Genomic DNA, 23,723 nt, shown 5'->3' with positions numbered 1-23,723 from the left:
ATGAGTATCCGCCTGGTCTAGCACTGGCCACCACGTCGCCCCACACCCGCGACACACGAACACACCAAGCCGCACGCGCTTGCACCGGCTGGGCCGCTGCCCTAGCGCTTTGCTTGCGCGCCCTTGCGGCTACGTGTTACGCTGCCGCCGCACGCTTCCGATCTCGCCGAGATTCCGTGTCCACGTGCCACGCGCCGCCAGCCTGCTCGCATACGATCGATTGCTGCTCGAAGATCAAAACACGACCAACTCTGCATCTGCAAATTTCTGTCGATACTTTCTTCCTCCTCTGATCAACTCGACCGCCTCTCGTGACTTTTTCAACCTTGCTCATGATACCATTTGTTAGAATAAATCCGAGGCCACCGTCGATCATCCAAGGATCAAGTAATCACACGAGGCACGACACCGAGATTTGTTAACGAGGTTCACCGATATGGCTACATCCCCGGGGCCTGACTATGGGCGCTCCTCCCCATGACACCGTTACAATACCGCAGCCGGTCGCCCGGGACACCGGCACATGCTGCCGGCTTCCCCTGCGTTCCGGTGCTATTATGTTGGCAGGTTACATCGTGTGTCTACCCTCGCTATATATGAGAGGTCTAGGATACAAGTGTCCTATTAGGACACGGCTCCATATCCTATCTAAACACAATACAACTACAAGTCCAACTGTAACCTACCTTGTACACAATATTCGACACAACTCTAACACTTCCAAGCTCCCATCCATGGCTCCTCTCGTCTTCCTCCTCCTATTCGGCCAAATCTTACTCTACACAGCCATCGACACCATCAACTCCACCACACCGTTTTCCGGGTCACAGAAGATTGTGTCCCAGGGCAGCAAGTTCACCTTGGGCTTCTACTCCCCACTGAAAGAATAGGTTGAAGCGTATGCCTCTGGCAGGGACGCGCTGCGTGTTATATAGGCATCGACAGATTACAGGGTTTGGTGGTTCGGTAGAGCTGGATTGATCCTTAAGAAAAGCTATACAAGATGAGGATAAATCCTAACTACCTGTCTGTCGGTGTCAAAACCGGCGGATCTCGGGTAGGGGGTCCCGAACTGTGCGTCTAAGGCGGATGGTAACAAGAGGCGGGGGACACAATATTTACCCAGGTTCGGGCCCTCTCGATGGAGGTAATACCCTACTTCCTGCTTGACTGATCTTGATGATATGACTATTACAAGAGTTGATCTACCACGAGATCGTAGAGGCTGAACCCTAGAAGCTAGCCTATGATTATGATTGTTCTTGTCCTACGGACTAAAACCCTCCGGTTTATATAGACACCGGAGGGAGCTAGGGTTACACAGAGTTGGTTATAAGGGAGGAGATCTACATATCCGAATTGCCAAGCTTCCCTTCCACGCCAAGGAGAGTACCACCCGGACACGGGACGAAGTCTTCAATCTTGTATCTTCATAGTCCAACAGTCCGGCCAAAGGATATAGTCCGGTTGTCCGAGGACCCCCTAATCTAGGACTCCCTCAGTAGCCCCTGAACCAGGCCTCAATGACGATGAGTCCGATGCGCAGATTGTCTTCGGCATTGCAAGGCGGGTTCTTCCTCCGAATACTCCATAGAAGATTTTGAACACAAGGATTGTGTCCGGCTCTGCAAAATAAATTTCACATACCACCGTAGAGAGTACAATATTCCACAAATCTAATCTGCTAACATCACGCCACGGCCCGGTCGTTATTCGAACCGTTTTTTCCCAACCAGCTACTGCACATATTGCGAGGCGGTTTTCTTGGCACGTCTTGTTGAAGCAAAGATTGTGTCTCTTTATCACGGGATTCTCATCAATACGGGTGTGGGTAACCCAACCGTGCCATCAATTACGGCGTTTGGGGAATAAGCGGGTTTACCAGGCAAGCGGGGAGGCGCACAGTTTCCACCGCCTTTATAAAGGGACAAGGATTCATCTTTTTCACCCATGCCTTCCTCTTCCCCTGCCCACTCATACGCACTCGAGCTCCAGCGCCCAAGTACTCATCCTCTCCGCAAAGCCATTCCAAGCATGTCCGGAGCAGGGGGCAAGTGGATGGTCTCCTCCGTCATGGAGGAGGACAATACGAAGCTCCGGGGAGCCGGATACCTAGCCGCAGATATCGCGCACCGGCTCCCAGACGCAGGGCAGATCATCCCTACTCCAGAACCCCATGAGAGGGTGGTATTTCTTACCCACTTCGTCCGCGGACTGGGATTTCCCCTCCACCCGTTTGTCCGCGGGCTCATGTTTTACTATGGGCTAGACTTCCATGATCTGGCCCCTAACTTCATCCTCAACATCTCGGCGTTTATCGTCGTGTGCGAGGCCTTCCTTCGCATCAAGCCCCACTTCCGCCTATGGCTGAAGACCTTCAACGTGAAGCCAAAGGTGGTAGTCGGTCAGCAGGCGGAGTGCGGAGGCGCCATGGTGGGCAAAATGCCCAACGTCACCTGGCTCGAAGGCTCCTATGTGGAGACCGTGAAGGGGGTGGCAATCGGGGTGGTTCTACATCACCGAGCCGCGCGACACCAACTGGGTGGCGGCCCCCGAATTTCGATCCGGCATCCCCATGCGGCTCACCTCCTGGAAAGAGAAGGGCCTGTCCTGGGGTTCGTCGGTGGAGCTGACCGGACTACAGAAATGTATCAAAAATATGATAAGTAAGAAAATCAAGCTCGTCAACGTGGTCCAGGTCATGCTCTTCCGCCGAATCCTCCCGTGCCAAAGACGGGCATTCAATATGTGGGAGTTTGACCCGGCCGAGCACCAGATGTTGCGAGAGCTTTTTGACACGACGCACAAAGACGTCTGGAAGGTGCTGTTCAAGGGCGCCGAGGTACCACCTCCTCTCACCGAGGATCGTGGACTCAGCGCAAAGCGCCCCTGCAAATCCGGTAGGTCTTTTATATCTCACAAAATGTTTCTTTGCCCAGCATAATAGTGTGAGGGGTCTGAGCCTCCATGCCATTTTAACATGACTGGGTAGCGACAGCGGAGCAGATCGACTGTCCAGCCCCCCTGCCCGAAGATCCAGCAGATGCGCTCCTAACGGAGATGCTGGTTCCAGCGCCTTATGAGGCGCCAGAGAAGAAGGCCAAGAAGAAGGCCACGGGGACCAGGAAAGGTCTCCGGCGCAAGGTCATATCGGACTCATCGTCTGAAAACACCGAGGCGCACTCCTCCCACGAAAACTAGGAGGAGGAAGAGGAAAGTTCTCCCCCCCCCCCCCAGTCGGGGGAGACAAGAAAAGGAAGGCCGCCCCATCTGGGGAGGCCGAAGGGTCCAAGAAGGGAAGGACCCTCCTTCCGGACTGCTCCACAACAGCCGCTTTCAGCGACGAGGAGTGGTTGCCCAGGGACAAGCCCCTAGCGAAGTCGTAAGTATTCGGATACCATAATAGTCCTATTATGTTCTGTTTTACTGCTTCTCATCATGCCGAACATGATCATGCAGTCCCTCCAAAGCCCATATCGACGTATCCTCTTCGGATGGGTCTTTGGGCCCGTCGGCGATGAACAACGATTCACTCCCGACCGCCACCTCTCCCCGTCCTACGGACGACGCCGAGGTGTTGTCTCAAAGGGTATTGATCCAAGGGGAGATAGCCCTGGAGGCGCCCCAAGTCGACATCCCGGACTCTAGGCGCATGGGGGGCAAGACTCCCATGGGTTCTAATGACGGGGGCAACAAGTATGGCCCCCAGCCGAACACTGCGCCGGAACCTCCAGTGGTTCCGGACTCTGTCAGGCGACCCCTCGCTAAGAGGGGCAAGCCGTCCGTGCCGATGGCCTCTGTCCATCCAGAGGCATCCGGCAACTTGCTGGAAGCGCTTCGCGGTGCTTCCATTGACGAAGAGCACCACACTATCATGAGTGCGGTGGTAAAGAAGGTTCAGTCCGCCAAAAGCGGACTGACTGAAGCCTGTGCCAGCCTCCTAACAGGCTTTGAGGTAAGTAATCAAATTATGAGAAAATGTTACAGCATAGACAGTAGCCCCTGATGCTCTGCTTGGTGTTCGCAAAGAAAGGCCGAACAGAGGATCAAATAATAATCACATGAGTCTAATCAAAATATGTCTATGTGAATAAGCAGGCTTCGCTACTGGCCGCTGCTGCTCGCACGGCGGAGGTCACCGCACTGAAGCGGGACCTTGAGCGGTCCAAGGAAGAGCTCGGGAGCTCGGCCTTACCAAGAGGCAGCTCGAAGAGAACAAAGGTAAGTAATACCCCGTCTGTTTATTGATAAAGAAAAAGAAAGGTGGTTTGTTAGATCACAGGATCGTCATAAATTTTACTAGGGGCCACGACCGAAGTGGCGGCCCTGAAGAAGGCCCTGTCCTAAGCCGAAGGCAAGGCGGCCACGGAGTGCGCCGAGCGTGAGAAGCAAGAGGCCCGAGTCGGCGAGGTGCAGCAAGAGCTCCAGGACTATGTCAAGAAGTATGAGTCCTTGGAGCGTTACTCTAAGACGCAAGGGTCTGAGCTTGCAAAGGCCCGCGAGAACGCACAAAATGCCAAGGCCGAAGCCCAGAAGGCCCTCCAGGAAATTGAGGCGGTTAAGAAGATAGCGGCGGGTAAGGCATTCATTATGCAAAGCAAGCATGTGAAGGAAACTTTCCTTTTACTTACCCGAATTCAGAGCTCTCCAGAAGCGTTCGCAGATCTACCCCGCAGTGTGTCGGATGCCGCGGAGTTCTACCGGGCCGAGGAAGGGAGCTCGACGGAGAAGTTGTTCTGGTCTCAGTATACTGGGACCGAACATCCGATGCCCTTGAGCGACCATATGAAGCAACTGGTCGAGCTTCACAAGGCGGCCGAACTGGCCATGAGGGGCCTCATAGTCCGGATGTGGCCTAGCGAGCCCTGCCTGGCAGCTATTTCGGCCTGGTAAGGCGACTTGTGAATGCCTGCCCACGGCATGAAGTCATGAAGCGGTCCGTCTGCATTGAGGGTGCGCGCAGGGCTTTTGCCCGGGCGAAAGTGCACTGGGCTAAGATGGACGCCGAAAAGCTGGTGAAGGAGGGGCCGCCGGAGGGCAAGGAGCATCGCCATCCCGAAAAGTATTATGACAGTGTCCTGAAGGGTGCTCGCCTTGTGGCAGAGGAATGTGATAAGGATGTAATATTTGAATGAATGTACTCATGTGATCCTCTAATATGAAACGAGTTCATGTGCGGTATGTAACGCTTTGTTAATTTAAAATATTACCTTCTGTGCGGCCGTTTATAAAATCTGAGAGTTGGCCAGTCGTCGGCTTCTGCCCCCATGTAACTAGTACTGAGGTGTTCGGGATAAACCTGATCACTCTTTATCCCAGTTGTGGGTTCTTCGAAGGAGGTGTTCAGCACAGCGAACCAGGCAATCGGACTATAAAGCTTTATCACTCTTACTTAGCCATAGAAGTCTACATTTTAAATTTTGGCGAAGCCCCTAGTATTCGGAAGGCCGAACTTGGGGCGCTATGTACGCCTAAATCGGACAAGGCCGACTCCTCGCCCGAAGCGGAAAAAATCTTTAAGGATTTGAGACCTCTCGAACAGCGACCAGCTCTCGCCGCATCATGACAGTCAGTTTTCGGCTTTCTCTACTGAGGTGCTCGTCCGGAAGAACCGGGACACAATCGCAGTAGTTCTCCCAGTGCTACCTTAGCCGATATAGCGGAACATAAGGTACCAAAACATGGGAGCCGGGCAAACCCAACTATTGACCCAAGACATGATTCGGAGCTGATGCATATAATGCTATAAGTTCGGGGTGCCGCACTGTCGAAAGTATTCGGACTTTGCATGCCGTGTTATGGGGTACACTGAAGCCCCTGGCGCACTGGTCGTACCAGAATGTACGAGTGCCATTTGTCGTAAATAAGCAGACAAGGAAAAAAAGAAAAGCAATAATAGGCTAATGCTATACATTGTTATTTAAATAATACGTCAAAGCGTACGTATACAATTACTGCAATAAGTAAAAAAATAGGACTATCCAAGGGCAAGCTGCGTATGGGTATGTAAAAATAGGTACATCGATCGTTATCAGAGACCACCTGGGAATTCCCTTGTATGTCAGAGCTTCTTGCTTCCTTGGTATTTCCTTCCCGTAATGGGTCCAACAATCAGACTGCCGGAAAGGGCTTCCAGAGAGTAAGGTCCTGAAAAAGAGAAAATGATAAGGGTATATGGCCCCTGGGGCGGTTGAGCCGCATTGTGGGACGTGCCATAGTCGTGCCTCCGCCTATGCCCATGGTATCTTAAGTGCGTAGTTATGTACGCGCGGCACAAATTTCGCCGCTTGACTGGGACTAGGACGGAGGCCGAATTGCTAGGCGAGCTCTAAACGTGCCTGGCGATCCTCCTGCAGGGTACTCCGGACTCGCTTGAAGGTATCCGGGGTCTTTTTCGCCGAATTAGCGGTTTGACTCATAAGGCTGCTTTGCGCTTCTGCTGCGAGGGCCGCAGTGTGCTCCTCCGTGCGGAGCGAGCGTTCTGTGTTTCCATTGACTGTTATAACCCCACGAGGTCCTGGCATTTTGAGATTGAGGTATGCATAATGCGGTACCGCATTGAATCTGGCAAATGCGGTTTGTTCGAGCAGTGCATGATAGCCACTGCGGAACGGGACGATATCGAAGATTAACTTGCTTCGGAAGTTGTCCGGAGATCCGAAGACCACTTCCAGTGTGATTGAGCTCGTGCAACAGGCCTCTACACCTGGGATGACACCTTTAAAGGTGGTTTTAGTGGGTTTGATCCTCGAGGGGTCTATACCCATTTTGCGCACTGTATCCTGATAAAGCAGGTTCAGGCTGCTGCCACCGTCCATAAGGAATCGGGTGAGGTGAAATCCGTCAATGATGGGGTCAAGGACCAATGCGGCAGAACCGCCATGACGGATACTAGTGGGGTGGTCCCTGCGATCGAAAGTGATCGAACAAGAAGACCATGGGTTGAACTTTGGGACGATTGGCTCCATCGCATAGACGTCCCTCAGTGCATGTTTCCGCTCCCGCTTGGGAATATGGGTTGCGTATATCATGTTTACCGTTTTTACTTGGGGAGGAAATTTCTTCTGTCCTCCTGTGTTCAGCGGCCGGGGCTCCTCCTCGTCGTCGCTATGCAGCCCCTTTTCCTTGTTTTCGGCATTCAACTTGTCAGCCTATTTGAACACCCAGCATTCTCTGTTGGTGTGGTTGGCTGGTTTATCGGGGGTGCCGTGAATTTGACACGAGCGATCGAGTATGCGGTCCAAGCTGGACGGGCCCGGATTGCTTTTTTTGAACGGCTTTTTCCGCTGACCGGATTTAGAGCCACTGAATCCGGCATTAACTGCCGTGTCTTCGGCGTTGTCGCCGTTGTTGCGGCGCTTGTGTCTGTTGCGACGTGGCCTGCCGTTGCTATCTTTGGCATCTGAATTGCCAGGGTTTCTTGATGTGTTGTTGCTGCGAGCCAGCCAGCTATCCTCGCCCGCACAAAAGCGGGTCATGAGTGTCGTGAGGGCTGCCATGGACTTCTGCTTTTCTTGGCCGAGGTGTCGGGCGAGCCACTCATCGCGGATGTTATGCTTAAATGCCGCTAACGCCTCGGCATCCGGACAGTCGACAATTTGGTTCTTTTTAGTTTGGAACCGAGTCCAGAATTTCCTGGCTGATTCCCCTGGCTGTTGGGTTATGTGGCTCAAGTCATCGGCATCCGGTGGTCGCACATAAGTCCCCTGGAAGTTGTCAAGGAATGCGTCCTCCAAATTCTCCCAACTGCCAATGGAGTTTGCCGGTAGGCTATTGAGCCAATGCCGAGAAGGTCCTTTGAGTTTTAATGGGAGGTACTTGATGGCGTGTAGATCGTCACCGTGGATGTGGAGGAGGAAATCTTCAATCCATACCGCGGGGTCTGTTGTACCATCATATGACTCAATGTTCACGGGTTTAAAACCCTCTGGGAATTCGTGATCCATTACTTCATCAGTGAAGCATTGGGGGTGTGCGGCGCCTCTGTGCCGGGCTATATCACGACACAGTTCATACGAGTCTTGTCTGCTGTATTCGGCCCGGCCGGATTAGCTTTTAGTATATCCGGCGTGACGGTCATCGTCACGCGTTGGGGCGCGCCCCCGTGATTCATAGATCGGTCTTGCATGTCCTGCTTTGTTTTCCAATACGTCTCGCAGGTCCTGTGTGTTGCCCCGGGCCTTGGAATTTTTGTTTGACTGGCGGCGGGGTGCGGGCTGGACTTCGGCCTGATATGCCGCTTTGTCTCGGCCACGAGGTGGCCGGTCAACCACATCATACGCTGGGAGCGTAGGTTTTAATGCTTCCTCCTCGAGTTGGGGTAGCAACCTGCGCTTTGGATAACTTTTGGTTGGGCGTTCGAGTTCGTATTCCTCGACCGCTAGGACCTCAGTCTACCTATCCGTTAGCAGATCTTGGTCAGCTTTAAGCTGCGGTTGCTTTTTCTTCAGGCTTTTTGCTGTGGCTATAAGCCGGCCCTGAAAGCGCTCCTGTTCGACGGGATCCTCAGGCACGATAAATTCTTCGTCGCCGAGGCTCACCTCGTCTTCGGAGAGAGGCATGTAATTGCCATCCTCTGATTCTCCATCTGCTGCTTGTTCCTTAGGGCTAGCTTGCCCATCCTCCCGCTCGAAGCCTGGCTGGAGGGGATTGTCTTCGTCTTCGGCACTATCCGCAACGTTATTGTTTCTTGTGCCGGCATCACAGTTTTTGCTATGGCGGGGCTTAGAGCGGCACCGTTGACGCCGGTGCTTAGATTGCTTCTCGAGGGGATTATCCTTTGTTGCCTTATTGCCATCGCTTTCTTTGGGGGTGTCCACCATGTATATATCATATGATGAGGTGGCGGTCCAGCGCCCTGTGGGCGGTGGTTCCTGTTCTTCTCCTACATCGTCGTCCATACCGTCGATGTCATCGGAGCCGAAATCAAGCATGTCGGTTAAGTCGTCGACAGTGGCTATTAAGTGGGTGGTGGGTGGGGAACGAATTTCTTCGTCGTCTGCTTCCCACTCAAGCTGGACACAGTTCGGCCAAGGGCCTCCTGACAAGGAGAGAGACCTTAATGAATTTAGCACATCGCCCAGGGGCGAGTGCTGAAAGATATCCGCGGAGGAAAACTCCATGATCGGCGCCCAATCCGATTCGATAGGCACTGACACAGGCAGTTCGGAGCCCGTGGCCGAGGAAGAATCCAAGAGTCCGGCAACACAAGTCTCGTAGGAGGTGAAGTCAGTATTCGGCTCTATCGCCACTGAGTGTGCGGCCTCCGTGGCGGGGTCCATCCACCGTCCTCGGACGGCGTAGTCTGCTCCGGATTGAGGGCCGGAGTAGCCATAGGTGTGATTTCCCGAACACCGTCCGACGACAGAGCTAAGTCGTGCCCGTCGTGACTGTGCGGCGCACCTGACATGGGCTCGAATCCGTCAAAGATCAAGTCTCCCGGATGTCGGCAGTATAGTTTAAGCTTCCAAACCTGACCTGACGGCCAGGGGAGTAGCTCTCGATCTGCTCCAGATGGCCAAGCGAGTTGGCCCGCAGTGCGAAGCCGCCGAATACAAAGATCTGTCCGGGGAGAAAAACTTCACCCTGGATCGCATCATTGTCGATGATCGAAGGAGCCATCAAGCCTTATGGTGACGGCACAGTGGAACTCTCAATGAAAGCACCAATGTCGGTGTCAAAACCGGCGGATCTCGGGTAGGGGGTCCCGAACTGTGCGTCTAAGGCGGATGGTAACAGGAGGCGGGGGACACAATGTTTACCCAGGTTCGGGCCCCCTCGATGGAGGTAATACCCTACTTCCTGCTTGATTGATCTTGATGATATGAGTATTACAAGAGTTGATCTACCACGAGATCGTAGAGGCTGAACCCTAGTTGATCTACGGACTAAAACCCTCCGGTTTATATAGACACCGGAGGGGGCTAGGGTTATAGAGAGTCAGTTACAAGGGAGGAGATCTACAGATCCGAATTGCCAAGCTTGCCTTCCACGCCAAGGAGAGTCCCACCCGGACATGGGATGAAGTCTTCAATCTTGTATCTTCATAGTCCAACAGTCCGGCCAAAGGATATAGTCCGGCTGTTCGAGGACCCCCTAATCCAGGACTCCCTCACTAACCACCTGATTACAATCAACTCACGCAACACCAGATCCTACCAGATGTATATACGGCTTATAACTATACCGTATATACGTGTACAATACTTTCTAACACGCCCCCTCAATCATAACTTCACCAAGTTGAGATTGCTCTTAAAGTCTTCCAATTTTCGCCATGATAAGGCCTTGGTAAAGCCATCCGCAATTTGATCACCTGTGGGAATAAAGCGAATATCCAGTAGCTTGCTAGCTACTCTTTCTCGAACAAAATGATAATCAACTTCTATATGTTTAGTCCTTGCATGGAATACTGGATTTGCTGACAAATATGTGGCACCAATGTTGTCACACCAAATACGAGCAACTGGTGAATGAGCTACTCCAAGTTCATGCAGAAGAGTTTGAACCCAAATAATCTCAGCTGTAGCATTAGCCAAAGATTTATACTCAGCCTCAGTACTTGATCTAGAAATAGTAGCCTGTTTACGTGCACTCCAAGAGATTAGATTGGGACCATAAAACACACAGAAACCCCCTGTTGATCTTCTATCATCAGGACATCCTGCCCAGCCAGCTCCGAGAAAGCACTAACAAAATTGTAAGTTGACTTGGTGAATTTAAGGCCTATACTCATAGTACCTCTAAGATATCTTAAAATCCTTTTAACTGTTGTCATGTGTTGAGAGGTAGGAGAATGCAAAAACGGACATACTTTTTTTACAGGGAAACAAATGTTAGGTCTTGGTAAGGTTAAATATTGTAAAGCTCCTACCATGCTTCTATACCTTGTTGACTCTTCGGCCCCCAAAGGTTCTCCTTCTTCTCTTGACAACTTTTCGGATGTAGAGAGAGGCATGATTGAAACCTTGCAGCTCATCATACCTGCACGTTTCAATATATCCATGACATATTTTTCTTGGGTCAGAAGAATGCCATCTTTCACCTTCTTAACTTCAATTCCCAATAAATAATGTAAGTCACCCAGATCTTTTAAGGCAAAATCTTTCCTTAAATCTTCCAGCAATGCTACTGTTGCATCCTGTGATGAGCTAGCAACAATAATATCATCAACATAGACCAACATAAAAATGATAATCTTTCCTCTTCTATAAAAGAACAAGGAAGTATCCCCCTTTGATGGTTTGAAACGAAGTGCTTGAAGTTTGTCACATAACCTAGAGTACCATGCTCGAGGTGCCTGTTTCAGTCCATACAAAGCTTTGTCAAGTTTGCAGATATAATTTTCTTTACCCTTTATCTCATATCCAGGTGGTTGTCTCATATAGACTTCTTCCTCTAGAACGCCATGAAGAAACACATTCTGAACATCCAATTGCCTAAGGCTCCAGTCACTTGAAACTGCAACAGAGAGAACAAGTCTGATAGTAGCTGCCTTAACAACAGGACTAAAAGTATCTTCATAATCTATACCGTATCTTTGTTTAAAACCCTTTGCTACTAATCTTGCCTTGTATCTGTCAATTTGACCATCTGCCTTTCTCTTAATCCTATAGACCCACCTACAATCAATAATATTTTTATTTCTTGTCGGTGGAACTAGTTGCCAAGTTTTATTTCTAATAAGAGCATCATACTCATCATTCATAGCCATTTTCCATTTTTTGTCACTTAAAGCTTCCTGCAAATTTCTTGGCTCACTAGTGATTGTCAATCCTCCAAAACGAGGTTTTAACTTGTCATACCTGACCGTACCGTCTGTACGTACTTGAGGTTTCACAATACCATGTTGTGATCTGGTTACCCGGGTTGACACACCAGATGCTGTAGTGGAGGGTGCCACAGACGATCTCATAGAGGAGGGAGCAGCGACACGGGATCCCGTGACAGATCCGCTGTCAGCGCCAGAGGATCGCGCGTCCCGTCGTTCAGAAGCCGCGCCAGACGCGCCACATGCCGCTTCTGCATGGGGTTCGTCCAGAGACGATCGCTGCGCGGGTTCACGTGGGCCATCTTGCGCAACGCGTCCTCCAACTGCTGGCCCGCCAGGGGAGACAGGAGCGGCGTCCTCCCTGGGTGGCGAGCCCGAGGCAGATTCGCCGCCTGGGCCGCCTGCGTCTGCTGCTGAGCCCGAGGCGGATTCGCCGCCTGGGCCACCTGCGCCTGCTGCTGCCTCGGGATCGGTTGCCACAGCACCTGGATCCTCCTCGTGCTCAGCGCTATTTTTGTCTTGTTCTGACTACATAAAATGACGAAAAATAGCTGGATTTTCTCCAGAATTAGTACGAAAATTAGTCTGTTGATCAACTACAAGTTCGCCCTCGTGATCAATAGATTCAGAGAGAGATGTTTCAGGAAGCAACAATACTTCGGAACGAAGAGGGGTGCCTGCATTTGGGTTTAAGGATGCAAATGGAAATATTGTCTCATCAAATATGACATCACGGGATATATAAACACGTCCGGCAGCAACATCTAGGCACTTAAAACCTTTGTGAAGATTGTTGTATCCAAGGAATACACACTATTTAGAACGGAAAGCTAACTTTTTGGAATTGTATGGACGGAGATTTGGCCAACAAGCACATCCAAAAACACGAAGTGAATGATAATTTGGTTTCTCTTGAAACAAACGAGCTAATAGAGTTTCAAAATTAATTACTTTGCTGGGGGTGCAGTTTATCAGATATGTGGCTGAAAGAAAAGCTTCATCCCAGAATTTCAAGGGCATAGAAGCATGAGCTAAGAGGGAGAGGCCTACATCAACAATGTGTCGATGTTTCCTTTTAGCTGATCCGTTCTGCTGATGAGCATGCGGACAGGAGACATGATGAGTGATTCCTAATTGGCAAAAGAAGGAATTAAGGCGCTCATACTCGCCACCCCAATCTGTTTGCATAGTAATGATTTTCTTATTGAATAACCTTTCAACAAGAGTTTGAAACTCATAAAAAACTTTGAACACTTCAGATCGATGTTTAAGGAGGTATATCCATGTGAATTTACTGTAATCATCAATAAATGAGACATAATAGTTTTTCTTATTGATAGAATCACGGGCAGGCCCCCATACATCGGAAAACACTTGCTCTAAAGGAGCTTTGGAAACACTTAATGAACTAGGATAAGATAGTTGGTGACTTTTGCCCATTTGGCATGCATGACAAACACCTTCTTTATTCAACTCACTACTTGAGAAAGGAATGTTGTTTTGGCTAAGGACATGACGCACTATGGTGGATGAAGGGTGTCCTAGCCGGCTGTGCCACCTCTCGGTGGGCAGTTTATTGACGCCAAAAGCTTGCTTGTTTGAACTCAAAGGAGCCGATGACAGGGGGTAGAGACCACGTCTACATCTGCCCCGGAGAAGGGTTTTCCTCGTTCCCTGTTCCTTAACAAAAAAGAAACTTGGGTGAACTTCGAGATAAGTATGATTATCAGTGGACAAACGATGAACGGAAATTAGATTTTTGGTGGCATCAGGTACATGCAAGATGTCTTTTAGATGAAGATCACGAGTTGGAGTACGAACAGTAGATTGACCAATATGACTAATTTCCATACCTTCTCCGTTTGCAGTGTGGACTTGTTCATTGCCATTGTACTTGTTGCGGACCGTCAGCTTGTCGAGTGTAACACCCCGCATGTAACTTGCAATAATTGTAACTCCGACTCTTGCCATTTTCGGCTATGTGTTATGATATTCCCTCCGTGGTCGGGTTTTGTTTTTCGTTTTTGCATTTTGTTCATGTCATGCATTTCATATCATGTCATCATGTGCATTGCATTTGCATACGTGTTCGTCTCTTGCATCCGAGCATTTTCCCCGTTGTTCGTTTTGCAATCCGGCGCTCCTATCTCCTCCGGCGCACCCCTCTTGTTTTCTTTCGTGAGCGGGTGTCAAACTTTCTCGGAATGGACCGAGGCTTGTCAAGTGGCCCTAGCTGAAGGAAATATGCCCTAGAGGCAATAATAAAGTTATTATTTATTTCCTTATATCATGATAAATGTTTATTATTCATGCTAGAATTGTATTAACCGGAAACATAATACATGTGTGAATACATAGACAAACAGAGTGTCACTAGTATGCCTCTACTTGACTAGCTCGTTAATCAAAGATGGTTATGTTTCCTAGCCATAGACATAAGTTGTCATTTGATTAACGAGATCACCTCATTAGGAGAATGACGTGATTGACTTGACCCATTCCGTTAGCTTAGCACCCGATCGTTTAGTATGTTGATATTGCTTTCTTCATGACTTATACATGTTCCTCTGACTATGAGATTATGCAACTCCCGTTTACCGGAGGAACACTTTGTGTGCTACAAAACGTCACAACGTAAATGGGTGATTATAAAGGTGCTCTACAGGTGTCTCCAAAGGTACATGTTGGGTTGGCGTATTTCGAGATTAGGTTTTGTCACTCCGATTGTCGGAGAGGTATCTCTGGGCCCACTCGGTAATGCACATCACTATAAGCCTTGCAAGCATTGTGACTAATAAGTTAGTTGCGGGATGATGTGTTACGGAACGAGTAAAGAGACTTGCCGGTAACAAGATTGAACTAGGTATCGAGATACCGACGATCGAATCTCGGGCAAGTAACATACTGATGACAAAGGGAACAACGTATGTTGTTATGCGGTCTGACCGATAAAGATCTTCGTAGAATATGTGGGAGCCAATATGGGCATCCAGGTCCCGCTATTGGTTATTGACCGGAGACGTGTCTCGGTCATGTCTACATAGTTCTCGAACCCGTAGGGTCCGCACGCTTAAAGTTACGATGACAGTTTTATTATGAGTTTATGTATGTTGATGTACCGAAGGAGTTCGGAGTCCCGGATGAGATCGGGGACATGACGAGGAGTCTCGAAATGGTCGAGACGTAAAGATCGATATATTGGACGACTATATTCGGACTTCGGAAAGGTTCCGAGTGATTCGGGTATTTTTCGGAGTACCGGAGAGTTACGCGAATACGTATTGGGCCTTATTGGGCCATACGGGAAAGAAGAAAAAGGGCCTCAAGGGTGGCCGCACCCCTCCCCTTGGTCTGGTCCGAATTGGACTAGGGAAGGGGGGCGCCCCCTTCCTTCGTTCTCTTTTTCCCTTCCTCTTTTCCTATTCCATATGGGAGGTGGAATCCTACTAGGACTAGGGAGTCCTAGTAGGACTCCACACTTGGTGCGCCCCCTCCTAGGGCCGGCCGCCTCCTCCCTTGCTCCTTTATATAAGGGGGCAGGGGGGCACCCCAGACACACAACAATTGATCCTTGAGATCTCTTAGCCGTGTGCGGTGCCCCCCTCCACCATATTACACCTCGATAATACCGTTGCGGAGCTTAGGCGAAGCCCTGCGTCGGTGGAACATCATCATCGTCACCACGCCGTCGTGCTGACGAAACTCTCCCTCAACACTCGGCTGGATCGGAGTTCGAGGGACGTCATCGAGCTGAACGTGTGTAGAACTCGGAGGTGCCGTACGTTTGGTACTTGATCGGTCGGATCGTGAAGACGTACGACTACATCAACCGCGTTGTGATAACGCTTCCGCTGTCGGTCTACGAGGGTACGTGGACAACACTCTCCCCTCTTGTTGCTATGCATCACCATGATCTTGCGTGTGCGTAGGAATTTTTTTGAAATTACTACGTTCCCCAACAGTGGCATCCGAGCCTGGTTTTATGCGTTGATGCTATGCACGAGTAGAACACAAGTGAGTTGTGGGCGATATAAGTCATACTGCTTACCAGCATGTCATACTTTGGTTCAGCGGTATTGTGAGATGAAGCGGCCCGGACCGACATTACGCGTACGCTTACGCGAGACTGGTTTCACCGTTCGGAGCACTCGTTGCTTAAAGGTGACTGGCGGGTGTCTGTCTCTCTCACTTTAGTTGAACCGAGTGTGGCTACGCCCGGTCCTTGCTAAGGTTAAAACAGCACCAACTTGACAGACTATCGTTGTGGTTTTGATGCGTAGGTAAGAACGGTTCTTGCTAAGCCCGTAGCAGCCACGTAAAACTTGCAACAACAAAGTAGAGGACGTCTAACTTGTTTTTGCAGGGCATGTTGTGATGTGATATGGTCAAGACATGATGTGATATAATGTGTTGTATGAGATGATCATGTTTTGTAACCGAGTTATCGGCAACTGGCAGGAGCCATATGGTTGTCGCTTTATTGTATGAAATGCCATCGTCATGTAATAGTTTTACTTTATCGCTAAGCGGTGGCGATAGTCGTAAAAGCAATAAGTTGGTGAGACGACAATGATGCTACGATGGAGATCAAGGTGTCGCGCCGGTGACGATGGTGATCATGACGGTGCTTCGGAGATGGAGATCACAAGCACGGTGCTTCGGAGATGGAGATCACAAGCACAAGATGATGATGGCCATATCATATCACTTATATTGATTGCAAGTGATGTTAATCCTTTATGCATCTTATCTTGCTTTGATTGACGGTAGCATTATAATATGATCTCTCACTAAAATTTCAAGATAAAAGTGTTCTCCCTGAGTATGCACCGTTGCAAAAGTTCTTCGTGCTGAGATACCACGTGTTAATCGGGTGTGATAGGCTCTACGTTCAAATACAATGGGTGCAAAACAGTTGCACACGCGGAATACTCAGGTTAAACTTGACGAGCCTAGCATATACAGATATGGCCTCGGAACACAGAGACCGAAAGGTCGAGCGTGAATCATATAGTAGATATGATCAACATAGTGATGTTCACCATTGAAACTACTCCATCTCACGTGTTAATCGGACATGGTTTAGTAGCTTTGGATCACGTAATCACTTAGATGATTAGAGAGATGTCTATCTAAGTGGGAGTTCTTAAGTAATATGATTAATTGAACTTAAATTTATCATGAACTTAGTCCTGATAGTATTTTGCAAATTATGTTGTAGATCAATAGCTCGCGTTGTTGCTTCCCTGTGTTTATTTTTTGTTCCTAGAGAAAAATTATGTTGAAAGATGTTAGTAGCAAAGATGCGGATTGGATCCGTGATCTCAGGATTATCCTCATTGCTGCACAGAAAAATTATGTCCTTGATGCACCGCTAGGTGACAGACCTATTGCAGGAGCAGATGCAGACGTTATGAACGTTTGGCTAGCTCAATATGATGACTACTTGATAGTTTAGTGCACCATGCTTAACGGCTTAGAATCGGGACTTCAAAGACGTTTTAAACGTCATGGACCATATGAGATGTTCCAGGAGTTGAAGTTAATATTTCAAGAAAATACCCGAGTTGAGAGATATGAAGTCTCCAACAAGTTCTATAGCTAAAGATGGAGGAGAATCGCTCAACTAGTGAGCATATGCTCAGATTGTCTGGGTACTACAATCGCTTGAATCAAGTGGGAGTTAATCTTCCAGATAAAATAGTGATTGACAGAATTCTCTAGTCACCATCACCAAGTTAGTAGAACTTCGTGATGAACTATAGTATGCAAGGGATGACGAAAGTAATTCCCGAACTCTTCGTGATGCTGAAATCGACGAAGGTAGAAATCAAGAAAAACATCAAGTGTTGATGGTTGACGAGACCACTAGTTTCAAGAAAAGGGCAAAGGGAAGAAGGGGAACTTCAAGAAGAACGGCAAGCAAGTTGCTGCTCAATTGAAGAAGCCTAAGTCTGGTCCTAAGCCTGAGACTAAGTGCTTCTACTGCAAAGGGACTGGTCACTGGAAGCGGAACTACCCCAACTATTTGGTGGATAAGAAGGATGGTAAAAGTGAACAAAGGTATATTTGATATACAGATTATTGATGTGTACTTTACTAGTGTTTATAGCAACCCCTCGGTAATTGATACTGGTTCAGTTGCTAAAGAGTAGTAACTCGAAAACGGGAGTTGCAGAATAAACAGAGACTAGTAAAAGGCGAGGTGACGATGTGTGTTGGAAGTAGTTCCAAGATTGATATGATCATCATCGCACACTCCCTGTACTTTCGGGATTAGTGTTGAAACTAAATAAGTGTTATTTGGTGTTTGCGTTGAGCATGAATATGATCTGATCATGTTTATTGCAATACGGTTATTCATTTAAGTTAAAGAACAATTGTTGTTCTGTTTACATGAATAAAACCTTTATGGTCATACACACCAACGAAAATGGTTTGTTGGATCTCGATCGTAGTGATACACATATTCATAATATTGAAGTCAAAAGATGCAAAGTTAATAATGATAGTGCAACTTATTTGTGGTACTGCCGTTTAGGTCATATTGGTGTAAAGCGCATGAAGAAACTCCATACTGATGGGATTTTGGAATCACTTGATTATGAATCACTTGATGCTTGCGAACCGTGCCTCATGGGCAAGATGACTAAAACGCCGTTCTCCGGAACTATGGAGAGAGCAACAGATTTGTTGGAAATCATACATACAGATGTATGTGGTCCGATGAATATTGAGGCTCGTAGCAGGTATCATTATTTTCTGACCTTCACAGATGATTTGAGCAGATATGGGTATATCTACTTGATGAAACACAAAGTCTGAAACATTTGAAAAGTTCAAAGAATTTCAGAGTAAAGTGGAGAATCATCGTAACAAGAAAATAAAAGTTTCTACGATATGATCGCAGAGGTAAAATATTTGAGTTACGAGTTTGGCCTTCAGTTAAAACAATGTGAAATAGTTTCACTACTCACGCCACCTGGAACACCACAGTGTAATGGTGTGTCCGAACGTCATAACCGTACTTTATTGGATATAGTGCAATCTATGATGTCTCTTACCAATTTACCACTATCGTTTTGGGTTATGCATTAGAGACAGCTACATTCACGTTAAATAGGGCACCATCAAAATCCGTTGAGACGACGCCTTATGAACTGTGGTTTGGCAAGAAACCAAAGTTGTCGTTTCTTAAAGTTTGGGGTTGCGATGCTTATGTGAAAAAGTTTCATCCTGATAAGCTCAAACCCAAATCGGAGAAATGTGTCTTCATAGGATACCCAAAGGAGACAGTTGGGTACACCTTCTATCACAGATCCGAAGGCAAGACATTCGTTGCTTAGTATGGATCCTTTCTAGAGAAGGAGTTTCTGTCGAAAGAAGTGAGTGGGAGGAAAGTAGAACTTGATGAGGTAACTGTACCTGCTCCCTTATTGGAAAGTAGTTCATCACAAGAAACGGTTCCTGTGACGTCTATACCAATGAGTGAGGAAGTTAATGATGATGATCATGAAACTTCAGATCAAGTTGTTACTAAACCTTGTATGTCAACCAGAGTAAGATCCGCGCCAGAGTGGTACGGTAATCCTGTTCTGGAGGTTATGTTACTAGACCATGACGAACCTACGAACTATGAAGAAGCGATGGTGAGCCCAGATTCCGCAAAATGGCTTGAGGCCATGAAATCTGAGATGAGATCCATGTATGAGAACAAAGTGTGGACTTTGGTTGACTTGCCCGATGATCGGCAAGCAATTGAGAATAAATGGATTGTCAAGAGGAAGACGGACGCTGATAGTAGTATCACTATCTACAAAGCTAGAATTGTCGCAAAAAGGTTTTCGACAAGTTCAAGATGTTGACTACGATGAGAGTTTCTCACTCGTATCTATGCTTAAGTCTGTCCGAATCATGTTAGCAATTGCCGCATTTTATGAAATCTGGCAAAGGGATAAACAAAACTGCATTCCTTGATGGATTTATTAAAGAAGAGTTGTATATGATACAACCAGAAGGTTTTGTCAATCCTAAAGGTGCTAACAAAATATGCAAGCTCCAGCGATCCATCAATGGACTGGTGCAAGCATCTCGGAGTTGGAATATACGCTTTGATAAGTTGATCAAAGCATATAGTTGTATACAGACTTGCGGTGAAGCCTGTATTTACAAGAAAGTGAGTGGGAGCACTACAGCATTTCTGATAAGTATATGTGAATGACATATTGTTGATCGGAAATAATGTAGAATTATTCTACAAAGCATAAAGGAGTGTTTGAAAGGAGTTTTTCAAACATAGACCTCGGTGAAGCTGCTTACATATTGAGCATCAAGATCTATAGAGATAGATGAAGACGCTTGATAAGTTTTTTCAATGAGTACATACCTTAACAAGATTTTGAAGTAGTTCAAAATAAAACAGTCAAAGAAAGAATTCTTGCCTGTGTTACAAGGTGTGAAATTGAGTAAGACTCAAAGCCCGACCACGGCAGAAGATAGAAAGAAAATGAAAGTCATTCCCTATGCCTTGGCCATAGGTTCTATAAAGTATGCCATGCTGTGTACCAGATCTATTGTATACCCTACACTGATTTTGGCAAGGGAGTGCAATAGTGATCTAGGAGTAGATCACTGGACAGCGGTCAAAATTATCCTTACTGGAATAAGGATATGTTTCTCGATTATGGAAGTGACAAAAGGCTCGTCGTAAAAGGTTACGTCGATGCAAGTTTTGACACTAATCTAGATGACTCTAAATCTCGGTCTAGATACATATTGAAAGTGGGAGCAATTAGCTAGAGTAGCTCCATGCAGAGCATTGTAGACATAGAAATTTGCAAAAATACTTACGGATCTGAATGTGACAGACCCGTTGACTAAAATTATCTCACAAGAAAAACATGATCACACCTTAGTACTCTTTGGGTGTTAATCACATAGCGATGTGAACTAGATTACTGACTCTAGTAAACCCTTTGGGTGATGGTCACATGACGATGTGAACCATGGGTGTTAATCACATGGTGATGTGAACTATTCATGTTAAATCACATGGCGATGTGAACTAGATTATTGACTCTAGTGCAAGTGGGAGACTGAAGGAAATATGCCCTAGAGGCAATAATAAAGTTATTATTTATTTCCTTATATCATGATAAATGTTTATTATTCATGCTAGAATTGTATTAACCGGAAACATAATACATGTGTGAATACATAGACAAACAGAGTGTCACTAGTATGCCTCTACTTGACTAGCTCGTTAATCAAAGATGGTTATGTTTCCTAGCCATAGACATAAGTTGTCATTTGATTAACGAGATCACCTCATTAGGAGAATGACGTGATTGACTTGACCCATTCCGTTAGCTTAGCACCCGATCGTTTAGTATGTTGCTATTGCTTTCTTCATGACTTATACATGTTCCTCTGACTATGAGATTATGCAACTCCCGTTTACCGGAGGAACACTTTGTGTGCTACAAAACGTCACAACGTAAATGGGTGATTATAAAGGTGCTCTACAGGTGTCTCCAAAGGTACATGTTGGGTTGGCGTATTTCGAGATTAGGTTTTGTCACTCCGATTGTCGGAGAGGTATCTCTGGGCCCACTCGGTAATGCACATCACTATAAGCCTTGCAAGCATTGTGACTAATAAGTTAGTTGCGGGATGATGTGTTACGGAACGAGTAAAGAGACTTGCCGGTAACAAGATTGAACTAGGTATCGAGATACCGACGATCGAATCTCGGGCAAGTAACATACTGATGACAAAGGGAACAACGTATGTTGTTATGCGGTCTGACCGATAAAGATCTTCGTAGAATATGTGGGAGCCAATATGGGCATCCAGGTCCCGCTATTGGTTATTGACCGGAGACGTGTCTCGGTCATGTCTACATAGTTCTCGAACCCGTAGGGTCCGCACGCTTAAAGTTACGATGACAGTTTTATTATGAGTTTATGTATGTTGATGTACCGAAGGAGTTCGGAGTCCCGGATGAGATCGGGGACATGACGAGGAGTCTCGAAATGGTCGAGACGTAAAGATCGATATATTGGACGACTATATTCGGACTTCGGAAAGGTTCCGAGTGATTCGGGTATTTTTCGGAGTACCGGAGAGTTACGCGAATACGTATTGGGCCTTATTGGGCCATACGGGAAAGAAGAAAAAGGGCCTCAAGGGTGGCCGCACCCCTCCCCTTGGTCTGGTCCGAATTGGACTAGGGAAGGGGGGCGCCCCCTTCCTTCGTTCTCTTTTTCCCTTCCTCTTTTCCTATTCCATATGGGAGGTGGAATCCTACTAGGACTAGGGAGTCCTAGTAGGACTCCACACTTGGTGCGCCCCCTCCTAGGGCCGGCCTCCTCCTCCCTTCCTCCTTTATATACGGGGGCAGGGGGCACCCCAGACACACAACAATTGATCCTTGAGATCTCTTAGCCGTGTGCGGTGCCCCCCTCCACCATATTACACCTCGATAATACCGTTGCGGAGCTTAGGCGAAGCCCTGCGTCGGTGGAACATCATCATCGTCACCACGCCGTCGTGCTGACGAAACTCCCCCTCAACACTTGGCTGGATCGGAGTTCGAGGGACGTCATCGAGCTGAACGTGTGTAGAACTCGGAGGTGCCGTACGTTCGGTACTTGATCGGTCGGATCGTGAAGACGTACGACTACATCAACCGCGTTGTGATAACGCTTCCGCTGTCGGTCTACGAGGGTACGTGGACAATACTCTCCCCTCTCGTTGCTATGCATCACCATGATCTTGCATGTGCGTAGGAAAATTTTGAAATTACTACGTTCCCCAACACTAGTATACCACCCGGAGACCACCGGTCAAGTTTCGTTCCATTTGAAGGTCGTTTGGTACTCCAACGGTTAACCGGGCATCCGCAAAGTCCATTTGTGTGTGCAGCAAAAACCCCCTCAAAAACCAGCCCAAAACCCACCAAATTCTCTTCGATGCTCTAGGTCGTTCGATCACGATCGTGTGGGCGAAAACCGCACCTCATTTGGACTCTCCTAGCTCCCTCTACCTATAAAACTCCTTCCCCTCCCGTAAACGAATCGCAGACGAACCCTAACCCGCTCCTCGCGCAGCGCCGGACGCGTCCACCGCCGCCCACAGCCAATAGGGACGCGCCACGTCATCTCTCGGGCGCCCCACATCGCCGCCCGCGCCGCAGGCCCGTCGGGCCCAAGGCAGGCCCTCCCGAGCCCCAGCCTCCTCGCCCCGCGCCGCCGCCCGCCCTCTGCGGCGGTCGCCGCCGCCGGCCGCCCGCCGTGCTCCGCCGCCACGCGCCGCCAACGCCGGCCGTCGCCATCGCCGGTGGTCGCCGCGCCGCCCGGCGCCTCCTCCGCCGCCGGTCCCGCCATCTCCGCCGGCGCGCCTCCACCGCCCCTCGCCGGCGCCGGCCTCTCCCTCCTCTCTCTGGCGAAGGGCGTCCGCGTCGCCGGCGAGCTCCACTTCCCCGAGCCCGAGCTCTCTTCCCGATCCAGATCTGTACTGTAGCGAGGTTGACTTTCCAAATCCAGTTTTTTTCCCCGTCTTTTTCTGTCACGATATTTGCCCATGTTCAACAGTGCATAACTTCATGCATGTAACACTGTTTCACGTGTGTAATATGTCAAATTGTTCTCCTCGTGATGCTCTACATTTTGTTCAATTGCACCATGGTTATTAGAGGTCATCTTGATGCCCAAATCTCTGTTGCAAGAGGGCTAGTTGCTGTTATCTGCTGGTTCTTATTAGAACTTGGAGATTTGTCATTTTTGTATCATTTAATCTGTGCATCTTATGGGTATGAGCTCTACATGTGTTTTATTGTATGCCATGCCATCTTTCCAAGGGTGTATTTCATGTATTTTTGTGATTTCTGTGGTGACTAGAACAAGCATGCAAACTAGGCCCCGTAATGTTTCTGATTTCTGGGACAGTGATT

The 23,723-nt window shown here is 48.2% G+C and overlaps 1 protein-coding gene across 1 annotated transcript in view; it reads left to right on the top strand.

The window, feature by feature from the left end:
* The first annotated feature begins 734 nt into the window (after positions 1–734).
* Positions 735–23,723, top strand: part of LOC109770698 (G-type lectin S-receptor-like serine/threonine-protein kinase At4g27290) — a 30,185-nt gene continuing 7,196 nt past the window's right edge. The window contains exon 1 of the mRNA XM_073506666.1: positions 735–885. Within this exon, the coding sequence (XP_073362767.1) occupies positions 735–885 (151 nt within the window). The remainder of the gene's footprint in view (positions 886–23,723) is intronic.

This window comes from Aegilops tauschii, chromosome 1 (assembly GCF_002575655.3).
Source record: "Aegilops tauschii subsp. strangulata cultivar AL8/78 chromosome 1, Aet v6.0, whole genome shotgun sequence".
Lineage (NCBI taxonomy): Eukaryota > Viridiplantae > Streptophyta > Magnoliopsida > Poales > Poaceae > Aegilops > Aegilops tauschii.
Note: the sequence above shows the minus strand (reverse complement) of the source record. Positions and strands in the feature narration are given on the sequence as shown.